This window comes from Rhipicephalus sanguineus, chromosome 10 (genome assembly GCF_013339695.2).
Source record: "Rhipicephalus sanguineus isolate Rsan-2018 chromosome 10, BIME_Rsan_1.4, whole genome shotgun sequence".
Taxonomy (NCBI): domain Eukaryota; kingdom Metazoa; phylum Arthropoda; class Arachnida; order Ixodida; family Ixodidae; genus Rhipicephalus; species Rhipicephalus sanguineus.
In genome coordinates this window covers 80,903,976-80,916,364 of record NC_051185.1, presented here as the reverse complement: position 1 = coordinate 80,916,364, position 12,389 = coordinate 80,903,976, and the positions used below count along the sequence as shown (strand labels likewise).

Below are 12,389 nucleotides of genomic sequence, written 5' to 3'. Positions count from 1 at the left end.
AGCATCGTGCACTAACCTTGGCGCATAGACGTAACGTCTCATGCCAGTGCAGCATATTGCATAGAGTTCACATTTGTTTGATAAGCGCGTCTTACAAAAACCCGTTCAAATCGGCTGCAAAACGACGGCGAACCTAAGAAGACGCACCGTCACGCTCCTCTTACTTGACTTCACAACCAAATGAGAGATGCCTTGGGGGCAGACCACTTGGAAAGACGCACCTGGCATCGCAGCAGATGATACGTTAAGTGTTTCTCGCTCAATATTGTAATGTTGCTTCCATAAATAGATAACGCGTACTTTCGACGAAAAACTAGCGTGTTTGTATTGAAGTGTTCTAAAAGGATAATTCATTATTTGGTAATGCTAGATCTGGAACACAATTGCAGAGCAATGCATACCCTGGTGTTAGAATTTGTCATAGCATAAGGAACTTCGCGTTATTAGTCGGCGAATAGGAGATAGCGTCTTTAGGAAAGGTAATGGGGGCGAGAAAGAAACCACTCTCCTCTTTGAACTCGGAAATGTTTATGGGTCATTTAACCATGCTTAAAAATGTGGGAAATCTGTACTAGATACACCTTTTGAAAGTGCGTTGGGACAAAGATTGATCCATGGTATTAAGTTCTTTCCCTCTCAAGATGCACTTCTAATAAAAAATGAATTAAAGAGAACATTTTGGTGGAGAATGACTTAGTACTACTCTCCCGGCATTTTTGTAAGTCAGACGATAACGATATACCTCAGTAAAACAAACATAATTTGACGGAGCGATTACTGCGGGTGCATTTTATGAGATCCAAAATATGGCACGTCTTCTTTGGCTCCAGCAGTTTGTCTGTGAGGCTGAAATAATGTTGTTGCCGCCTACACAAGTGCATATTTGCGACCATCGGCCGGTTAAATTAACCCTGCACCTCCCCGCGGGGACACCGACAGCTCAGAAACCGTGCCGTCTCGATTGCCGCGTCCTCCAGGATTTTCAGTCTACGCAAGGACTGTCTCGAGCGCTAAGAGCGTCGCTCGTCGGCGCAGATACAAGTGATTGGGACCGCCTCAAAGAACAATGGCGCCACCACTGCAGTGCGTCAGGTAGGGCGCTTCGCGCCCGTGTGTCCAAAGACGCTTCGGTCTTACTTCAAAAAATACGCATAGCCCACCGGGATCCGCACCCGTCCTCCGCTATATGCGCATGGCAAGAGGAGCTCGTTGACCGATACCAACGTATCATGCGCGCTTCTTCGCTCTCGGCTGCGGCATGGCGCTGTAGGCGCGCGCCGACTGCGCACCCTGAGGTGCTCAGGTGTGCACGTCGAACTCTATTCCGTCCGCCAGGCTCACCTGCCCATTCACTCAATTGTACCGCACCACCTGCAGCTGGTTTACGCGATTTTTAGGCGTTTACCCACCACTTTCGGTCAATGGCCCAATGTGTCGTTAGTATCACTTGCCCGGGACCTGTTACTGCACATCCCCTGTTACAAGATTTACCATGCGATTCTAGTGATGCCAATGCGGTTCTCCTATCACCGCCATCGGATGATGAAATAAAGGAAGCATTACATGCAACGAAAAAGGGTTCGGCCCCCGGGCCTGACGGCCTTCTTGCTGAGTTTTATGTACAGTTCTGGCCTGTCGTTGGTCCGTTTTTGTCACGCGTTATCCGCAAACGTTTCGAAGACCTTACCCTCCCGAACTCTTTCGATAAAGGCCGTATTACTCCAGTCCCCAAGAAAGACTCATTGTCCACGCAACCGGAAGATTGGCACCCCATTACTCTTCTTAATGTAGATTATAAGCTCTTGGCCCACATACTGGTGCATCGAATCAGTCCGTCTCTTTCATCTTTAATCAACCCCCACCAAGTTTGCTCCATTCCAGGGAGAGAGATTCGTACTCATACATGGTTAACGCGTGACATCATCCAGTACACTAATACTCGAGGTGCCCAAGGGCTGCTCGTTTTCTTAGATAAAAAAAAAGGCCTTCGATATCGTTGAGCATGGTTACTTACTAAACGTTTTACATGCATTCTGATTCCCGGACAAATTCATTCACCTTATACGCGCCATGTATACCAATTCAGAAAGCACCCTTTTCCTAAATTCCCGTGAGAGTCGCCCCTTTCAAGTCGCTCGAGGGGTCCGTCAAGGATGCCTCCTCTCACCAGTTTCATTTGTTCTTGCGCTATAACCCTTCTTAAGGGCCCTAGAACGGGACCCACATATTCGAGGCTTACCCCTACCTGGGAATACGGAAGTAAAGGTTACAGCATATGCTGATGATATTACCCTCTACGTCCATAATGAAAAAATCGCTACAACATGCCCTTAACACTTTTCATCATTTCGGCATGATATCAGGTGCACGGTTAAACTTTTCTAAAAGCCCGTATTTCTTCATTGGTAATCCCAGTGGTCGTGTTAGTATCACGTCACTTTACAATGGTCTTCTACCATTACGATCCTTGGAGTCACTTTCAATGCATTTGGTGTCCATGACAACATCTGGTCATCCGTCGTACAAACTCTTGAAAATAATGTCATGGCTGCCAAACACTTTGATTTTCCCCTCTTGGAACGCCGATACTTATCTCAATCGGTTTACCTTGGAAAATTGGTACCTTTGCCATACCGCAAAGCCACCTCTTTGCATCTCAAGGAAAGTACAAAGTTGCATCACTTCGTTTTTCTGGTCTGGTGGCACAGGATTGTTATCTCGTCCGACGTTAGCACAACCGAGAGACTGTGGCGGCTTTGCATTCCCCGACGTTTCTGCCACCGCTTCTATCTTGTGCCTACACACTTTATTGAGAATACTAAGCTGCGACGATACGCCCCCTCACACCCTGGCCCGTTACCACCTTGGGCCATTCCTACGTGTTTTAATGCCGCACAGCTTTATAAACCGTGGCCCTCAGTCAACACAACTACCGTCCTTGTATAGAGCCCTTCTAGCATTTCACCGACGTCTAGAGGCTACGTGCCCAGACACAGAGGTCACTGAAGTTAAAGTTGAGGTCACAATGGCCGCCCCTCTGCGACCTTTGGTGCCCCAACACCGTCAGGCTATAATGGACCGCCCATGGAAACGAATAACTGTAGCTGCATTGCCAGGCCACCTCCGCGACTTTGTCTGGCGGTTGGGCTGGGGCTTACTCCCCACTAAAGATAGATTGCAGCGTTGGCAAGTGGTGCGCGTTTCCACGTGCCCCAACTGCACGGCGGTGGAAACTAACCGCCATGCGACCCTTGAATGCGCGGTAGCACGCGTATTCTGGCGCACAGTTAATGCAGGATTCCGTGGACAGGGTGTACAACCATTCATGGCCAATGGCCGATTTCCGCGCGGGCGCTTCGCAGCGCTTTTAATAGTTGCAGGGCTGTTCAGCCTTTGGCGAAACCGATGCGAGGCCGTGGCGGGAAACTGCCGCCGGCGCGCGTTGTGGTCGATACTGGGGCGAATGAGACGCGAGATCCTCGCGTTCCTCTCTGAGGAGCTCTTCTTCCTAGGGGAGCGCGAGTTTCTGCGGCATTGGTCGTGCCCCTTGTTGGTGTTGAACATGACGGGGTGCAACTTAGTTTTCGATCGACGTGGTGCTAGACAGCGCCCGTCGAACAGTTGTTTATACTTTTGTCTGCCCGCCCTCACGATCTGTGTTTGCCGCTTTTTCCCTGTAACCCATTGTGTTTCATAGTATCCATTGTATCATTGTATCAATATTTTGTAACTCATTTATTTTCCTTTGTACTCCATGTCACGTCTGTCATGTATATTATAGTAATGATGCGTTCATTATAGTAATGATGCATACACATCGGCACAAAACTGTGCCGATGTGTATGTATCCCCCATTAACGAATTGACATCGAGTTCTAGTATATGTACATAGTGTAAATAAACTTTTTCTAAGCAGTAGACATGGACAAGAAAACACACATGACTGGAGCTGACTGCTAACTGCTGCTTTATTGTAAAAACGCGCAAATATACACTGAAATGGAAATGTCGGGGAAAGGAATCACATCAGAGCGCCTAGCAGCGGATGCGTCCAGCGGCACATTATTGTTCAGTCATAGGCGATTAGTTGCGGAGACAGCAACACTTCTTGTCTGTTAGATTAATGGAGGGCGCGCTAACACTGAACAATAATAGGCCGCTTGACGCATGCGCTGCTAGAAGCTCTGGTGTGATTCCCTTCCAAATTTTTTTCCGTTTCAGGGTATATTTGGGCGTCTTTACAATAAACGAGTCAGCGCTAGTCCTGTGTACTTTCTTATCGGTGTCCACTTCACGCTGTTTTGAACTATGGACTTTGTACCAACTGGCTCGCATGCACTCGCTTTTAGTTTACCATGCATAGTTCGTATGGGAGGCATAATACCCTCCTTAGGCTCTTTCAGGATCTTCTGTTCCTTTGTAAAGCACATAGTGCTGTAAGTCGTCTCTAATACATCTATCATTGCACAACTTCAAAGCGCTAAAAAACAGGGACAAACGAAAAAGAGTGGACACGACGAGCGCTAATAATAAATTCTTGTAATAAATTTCAGTTTGAAGTTAGCGCTCGTCGTGTCCACTCTTTTTCGTTTGTCCCTGTTTTTTAGCGCTTTGAAGTTGTGCCATGATGTCTTACAAACTCGCCCAAGCTTCCGTGCTTCTAATACATCTATGTGCTGTATTGAATGCAGGGCCAGCTCTCCCGTACCTAAGTATATGTTACACTAAACCGCACACTTTTTAGCGACGCTGTACTGAGTGTCCTGTGATGCTGGTGATGTTGTTCCAAAAAAAACCCACCGCCGCGGCAAAAACATGTGACGCGCTCACCCAAAAGCCTCCTCCCAACAACTGGCGCGCCAGTGAAATAACAATAAAGCGAAACAAATTTTCAATCCGCGGCGGGGTGTGACCTGGGTGCCCAAAGTCCGAAAGCGAGTGCTTTGACCACATGCTTAACCAGTAGGTCACGCGTTCGTGCTTGCCCAAAGTGAACTGAACTCAAGCATGGCAATGCGTTCTATCAACAATGCGAAAACACACAGGGTCCCTTATGCACTCGCCTAACACGAATGAGTAACAACATTATCAATCGAAGGGGTGAGGGACAAGCGAGTTTAAGCCACGTAGACTGCCTCGCCTAACACGATTCGAAGGCGAAACTCATCTTCTTTTTCTTCTTAGTCGATGACAGGGCTCGGCAGAGATACTTTAAAGTTGTATCGCAATACGATACAAGATGCCCGGGCAAGACCTATTTGAGGTACATATAAAAGATACTTCAGGAAATATTGTATCCGATGCGATACTTCCCAATTGTATCTTAAGACACATTGATACATTTGCAAATTTGCTTATAGATATATATAATGAAGCACCACAGGCCTATGCACAAAAAAGTTCACTTCAAAAATTTTTACTGCGACGAACTTTGCCTGATTTTAATTAAATATCTGTTTGCATCCCGAAAGTTCTGTATTTCTTGCTCAAAGCATATAAGTTTCATTCCGAAACAACTTATTGAGGTTTGTTTGGCTGCTTAACGGGCACCACAGAACACGCTGCACTGTCAGTGGTTTTTCCTTGACACCTTTCTAATAGACGAGTGTCGCTGCTCTATACTTGGCGACCAGTTAGCGGGTTGCCATCTCCTTGCAAGAACGTTACATAGAAACCTCCCCACGATGGCACAAACAATGCTCTGCATTCTTACCTCGTCCCTAAGCGTATTGCCGTTTCCGTAATAACGCATGACCAAACAGGTGTAGAACAGCAACAACGCTAGTAGCGATATTTTACAGCGAAAGCTGTTATGAGATCATTTCAGCGGCCTGTTTGGCGCAGTAGTTGTCCGCCGCTGCCGGTGTCCGTAACCACTATCGCTCGAAATAAGAAAAAAAAAAACGAAATAACAAAAAAATTCCAGGATGGAACGAGGTTCGAACCTGGGCCCTCTGCGTGGGAGCCTAGTATTCAACCTATGAGCCATGCCGGTGCTTGAAACGGCTATACAAAAAGGTCCTATACAGGCTTCATGTCGGGAAGGAGCCACAATAACATATGCAATATAGCGCGGTAAAAGAGTAAAATAAGCACCAAGCGTCGCACAACGCGAATTCTGTAACCAGGCGTCACACAATGCGAACTGCGCAACGAGCAGGTTGTTGAATGCTTCCAACCCATTACAAAGGGTTCCGCCATAATTCTTCATCGTCATCATGCAAAGCATCAACAAAGTGCGCATAATGCCTTACATGCGTTTACAGGTACCACGGCTCTCCGTAGAATGAAGAAAAATGGCATAGTGCCTGATTCCCTACTTCTCAAAAACTACAATGATTTATAGCGTAGTGGGTTCTTCACAAGTGCACTTGTATTGGTTGCCAAGGAAGCCCATAAGCGCATGATCGATTTCCTCGGGGTCTCAGTAAAGTTCTTCGCCTCCCCCCCTCTCTCCCACGTCAACGTATGTTATACAGCATGACGCGAGAGAGAAATAGCAACCGGGCGTCACCCAATGCAAATTACATAAGTGGTGGGCCGTTTAAAGCTTCCAACCCGTTACAATGGGCTGAGCCATAATTCTTCATCGTCATCAGTCGTTGCGTCAACGAAGTGCACATAATGCCTTACAGACGTGTAGCTCGTGCCTCGCTTCCCCGCAGAATGACGAATAATGGTTTAGTATGTGCTTCTCAACTTCACAAAAATTGTGATTTATGGCGTAGTGGGTACCTTGCTAGTGTACTTGTATTAGTAGCCCCAAGAGAGCTTACAACGGTGCTTCAGAAACGCCGCTATTCCAGCTTTCGCTGTGACTGTGCTGCGGTTTCAGCGCAGACCTGGCGATTTTTTTCGTGATGGATCGTGTCATGGCCATAACTACAGAGTCAGCACTCACAATTATTTGACGACATAAAACCGTAAAACCGTAATAATTTTTAAATGCGAAGCATTTCTTAGGGAACCTTTGGCACTTTGAGCGTTTCTGTTTACGTATATATCTATCTATCTATCTAGCAGCCTACGTCTGGGGGCTCTCATGATCGGCTCCTTAACATGGTGTACACCAAAATTGGCATGGGAGGGTAAGATGATTTGACGAATATGACTGTCGAGTCATGACATGAATAACGTTAAAATCCTGTCGCGTACGTCGTCAAACCCTTTCCTCCAGACACGTGTGGCACATACCCGTTTACCATGGGCGCGGTGCACGGGTATGCGCCACAGGTGAATGACAGTTTATATCTGCCCAGGAACGGCGAGAACTGACATTAAATACGACAGCGTTAAGAAAAACCGACATCGGCAGCGTTAACGCCACGAATGGAAAAAATGAATATTAGGATTCCAGCAGGAATCGAACCCAAGCATTCTGCGTGGCAATCAGGCGGTCTACCACAGAGCCACGCCAGGTCTATAAACTGGTTTGCAAAAACAGCCAATGCAGGCGTAATGTCGGTGCAACGTCAATTGTGGTTGTGGTGCTTGCTATCTAATTTTACAAGAAAGACAATAAACACTACATGATACTCCTACGATGTGTATACTCCTACGATAGAGGTGTCATATCAGATTGACGGCTGTGGTTCCATTGTTGGCTCCGCATTTATAGCACTCTAAAAAAAATTACATTTTTATTCCTATAATTCAGCAAGCTATATTAAAGAATTGCTCTACCCCAGAGTAATACATTAACGAAAGTTACGCACGATATTCACATCATCGCACCGTAAAGTGATGTTAGTCCGCCAGAACGACGAAGTGTACTCTTTATTTCTTACGAGGCTGGGCGATGGCCTCATGCTGTCCGAAGATGATGCCAGATTGATAGACAGCCGCTTTGTAGACTAGGCTACGTAGGCCACATTCGCCCAGGTAGTCTACGAATACGACAAGCGCCATCCACTGATGTTGGTCTACGTAGCAATATCCAGGCCTACCAGCCTCGACGGCCTATATACCTCACAAACGCCAAGGGTGACTTCAAATTACGACATGTCGCCGGCTATATTGACATATATTTGTCGACGAAATGACCAAGGCATCCACGATTTACAACAGCTGTACTATGCCTCATACTTCACCACACATGGACCCCTCGTCACCGCGATCCCGACGTGATCCGATAACAGTCATGACCAGCTGCTGGTGCTCCCTGATCACGGGGATGATGACCTTGTTCAAGAATTAAACTGTCAAGAACTTCTGCACACATGCACTCGGATTCGTGAAAGCGCGTGCATTCTCCATCATAAGGGACAAGTATAAGCACAACATATCAGCTTACCGCTTCCGGTGTTGGTAAAATACCCACGTTGCCGTTGGCAGCGTTACCCAACTGTAAACAACTGGTTACATACACATATGCCGCTCTTCAGCATATATGTGTGCGTATAAAATTTGTACAAACCTTTAGCGTCATTTTGTAACGTTTCGCTCAGCAAAAAAAATACGCCACAGTCACCTTCCTGCCGCATGCTTCGCATAGCATCGACTCCCATGGTACGTGGGATCTGCCGAATGTTTCTTTGCTTGTTGGACCGATGTAGTAGGCTTCAGTCGTGTTGCGCAATGCTCCCTCCTAAAATTTACCTTTGACCATGAGCTGTGGGCTTAAGGGCTTCCTTATCGCAAACCTGTGGGTTAATAGACATTAGCGGTGACGGAGGATCGTCGAGGCCCTCAGCAGTAGTATTTTTAATTATATTTGAGAGAAAATTCGCGTCTGTACTGTTATTTTGGCCAGAACAGGAGGCCAAGGCTAGAAGAAACGCGGCGGCATGGAAAAAATTACAGAATATGGCTGTTTCGTACAAAACTTACGTCATATTTGCTCAATATTAGCACATTTGCCTTGATCAACATCGAAGTTCCAGTGCAGTAGCGAATGCGCAGTGCTGGCGCCATACATTCGGCTCCAATTGCAGTAGTCTCACGTCGACTATGTTCTCTTCGGATATATCCTCCTTTTCGAGAAGTCTAATTTCTGTAAATGCATCTTTTAATGGAGGGAAAGCTTTTTCGCAGCTAAATCCATAGTGTTCTTTTATATTCAAGCGAAGCTTGTATTGACTGACGTTTGACGCTGGTGATGATCTAAAAAACCGAGCGCCGTGAAAAAACCGCGTCACGCGCTCACCCAAAAGTCCTCCGCACCCACAACTGGCGCGCACCAAATATATAATAAAACCAAATAAATTTTCCGTGCCTTGTCCCGCCATTCCGAAGGCGCGTGCCTTCACCACTAGGTCACGCGTGCATGCTTACCTAATGTGAACCGAACTGAAGAGTACGTATGGGTTCCGTTGGCAGTCGATGCGTTCTACCAACGATGCAAGAACTGTGAAGCAGCTGTGAAACAACTGTGAAGCAGTAGAATTCTTATGGGCGCTTCATGGAAATATTTAATATTGGCGGACTAAAAGCAATCTGCCGGACACCGGGTAAGGTCGATATCATTGATTGCACAATCCAGGAAAATTCCGATTTTGACAAAAATTAAATTCCTAAATCGCGTGTACATGGTCGCGTGATTGCCCTTTCGTTAGGCCTTTCTATACTCCGCTTCATACATATCAGGTGCAACGCTGTAGAGGCTGACGAGACTTCTCGCAGTAGATGCGTTCGCACCTAGATATAGGCCAATAATTTTACCACCCGTTATGTGATTTCTCCTCGTCCTTAGGCTGAGTAAAAAATCACAGGGTCCCTTACGCATTCACCTAAGACGAATCGAAGGCGTGTTTCTCGCCCAAGACATCGAAGGCATGTTCTTTTTCTTCGCAGTCGACGTATTGAATCTCCCGCGGCCCCCTCCGAGATATTTCTGCACCTAACGTGGTTTCCACTGCCTCCAGGATCGGAGGCATTGCAAGTCTTCTTCACTTCACCTGGTTTCGTACTGCCTCCGTGACCGGCACACCTTTGACCAAGCAACGATGTCATGTCATGACTTCATCATATAACGTCACATCGTGATCTCATCACGTGATGATGATTTTTCCACCACTCGTGTTAACGCCGACACCGCCGACGCTAACCGTCAATTTTCGGGTTTAATGAGACATCAAAGGCTTTCGGCCTAATAAATGAAGACGCTTTGTTCCTCAGATACCAACAAACGTCGTTATAGAGTTAAGTTGTTCGGGACCACCTAGCGTCTCTGTTTTCGCTCCTTAATGTTTCATTTGCAGCCCGTCGCCATGCATCACGCGAGCGGTGGTGGTGAAAAACTTTACTATAAAAGAGAGTGTATGAGCCCCTGAAAGGGCCCTACAGATTAGGCGACATTCTCAGTCCGGGACGTCATTGGACGACACCGCTGCTTTTGCTCGCGCAATGAGGGCTTGTTGGGCCCCCAGGTCAGAGCAGCTAAGCAGCGTCGCCTCCCAGTCCTCTCGCGTAGGGTTGGGGAGGGGGGGAATGGCTGTGTTCAGCTGGCAGGCCCATACCATGTGGTAGACATCGGCTGTCTCCCCACAGTGCTTGCACCTGCCAGTGACTGCTGGATCGAAGTATTGTAATATGGTCGGGCATAGTAATGTGTTCGTTTGAAGTCGGCGTAGGATTCTTTCTCCCGCCTTATCCAGACCCTTGGCAGGGTGGATACCGGCAATGCTGGAAGCGATAGTGCTCTACAATTTATTTGTACCTGAGCAACGGCGGTTGTGGGTTCCAGTCCATAGGGTTGAAATGCGGTACCCGGGGAATGAGCGCTCGGGCAGCCGCGTCTGCGGCCTCGTTCCCTCGAAGTCCCTGATGGCCTGGGGTCCATACCAAGCGTTTTGGGGTGGGTTCGGCGAACCTTGTGCTCGCATGCAGAATTTCGTAGGCAAGGGGTGAAATTTCCCCTGCCAGGTAGCGGGCGCAGGCTTTGCGAGAATCAGTAATGATTACATTAGATGTTTTGTGCGAGAGAACTAACGCTATGGCGACCTCCTCCGCCTGTGTGGAGTTGCGGGCCTTAAAGGAAAGGCCATCCACGTGCGTTTCCTTGTGGAATACTGCTGCCGTATAGTACCCCCTCGCTCCCGGTCCGGCGACGTCCACGTAGTAAACTCCTGCGTTACTACCGTGCCGTGTTTCTAGCGCCCGAACGCGCGCTTCCCGTCTTCCCTGGTGCAACTCCGAGTCCATGTTTCTGGGTAGAGGCTCGACGAAAAGTTTGTGCCTCCAAAGCTCCGGTACCCTGAGCGTGTCCTCTGTTTCATGGTCGTGTTGTATATAGAGGCGAGCGAGAAGGCGCCGACCTGAAGGCGTCTGCGCAAGCCGAGTGTACTGGTTGACTAGATGGGCTTCCGTGAGCTCCTGGAGCGAGTTGATCACGCCAAGTGCGGTCAAACGCGCATTGGATGTTGTGATTGGAAGGCCCAGAGCCCGTTTGGTGGCCTTTCGTATTATTGCGTCTATGCGCTCGGGATCGTGTTTCGTAAGCCGGAGATAGGGAACGGAGTACAGGATTCTGCTGGTGATGAAGGCCTGGGAGAGCCGAAGCGCATCCCTACCTCGCAGTCCTCCACGCTTATTTGAGACGCGGTGAATCATCCGTCCTACCAGTTCGCCGGTCTTTTTGAGTTTGGTGATAGTTGTGTCGATCTTGAGGCGACTGTGAATGTACAGGCCGAGGATTCTGATTTCTTCTGCCTCGCGAATGGGTCCCCCTGAGAGGGCCAGGCAGATGCGTGTTTTGTCTTTGAGGATGGCTTTGATATGTACAAATTCGGATTTAGCTGGGACGCACTGGAGCCCACACGCCGACGCATAAGATTCGACAGCGGAGGCAGCCTGTTGGAGACAGGCCTCAATTTCTCCCAGGTTCCCATGTGTGCTCCATACTGAAATATCATCGGCATACAACGCATGTTGGATGCCTGGTATCCGAGCCTGCTCTCTCGGAAGGTACATCAAAGCGATGTTAAAAAGTAGCGGCGAGCGGACCGCGCCTTGTGGTGTGCCTATTGTACCCATGAGGTAGGGACCGTATTCGACATCCTCAATGCGCAGAAGGGCCTCCCTATCAGACAAGAAATCTCGTATGTAGGAAAAGGTCCTGCTGCCGCAGTTTGTGGTGTTGAGATTGTCCAGGATAGCACTATGCTTGACATTGTCGAAGGCGCCTTTCAGGTCTAGGGCGAGGACGACCTTATCATTGCTGCGCATAGTTGCAGGCTGTATTACTTCGCGATGGAGTTGTAGTAGAACGTCTTGTGCCGATTTGTGTGGTCGGAAGCCATACATGGTGTCAGCAAAGGCACCTGTGCGCTCGAGATACGATGAGAGTCGATCTCGAACCATGGTTTCCATAAGCTTTCCTGCACATGATGTGAGAGAAATGGGACGTAGGTTATCGGTGTTGATAGGTTTGCCCGACTTAGGTATAAAAG

General features: G+C 48.0%; 1 protein-coding gene across 1 annotated transcript; it reads right to left on the bottom strand.

The window, feature by feature from the left end:
* Positions 1-10,647: 10,647 nt before the first annotated feature.
* LOC119406526 (uncharacterized) lies at positions 10,648-12,165 on the bottom strand. The gene has a single exon (XM_037673265.2). The coding sequence runs from the start codon at positions 12,163-12,165 to the stop codon at positions 10,648-10,650; it is 1,518 nt and encodes a 505-aa protein (XP_037529193.2).
* Positions 12,166-12,389: the final 224 nt, after the last annotated feature.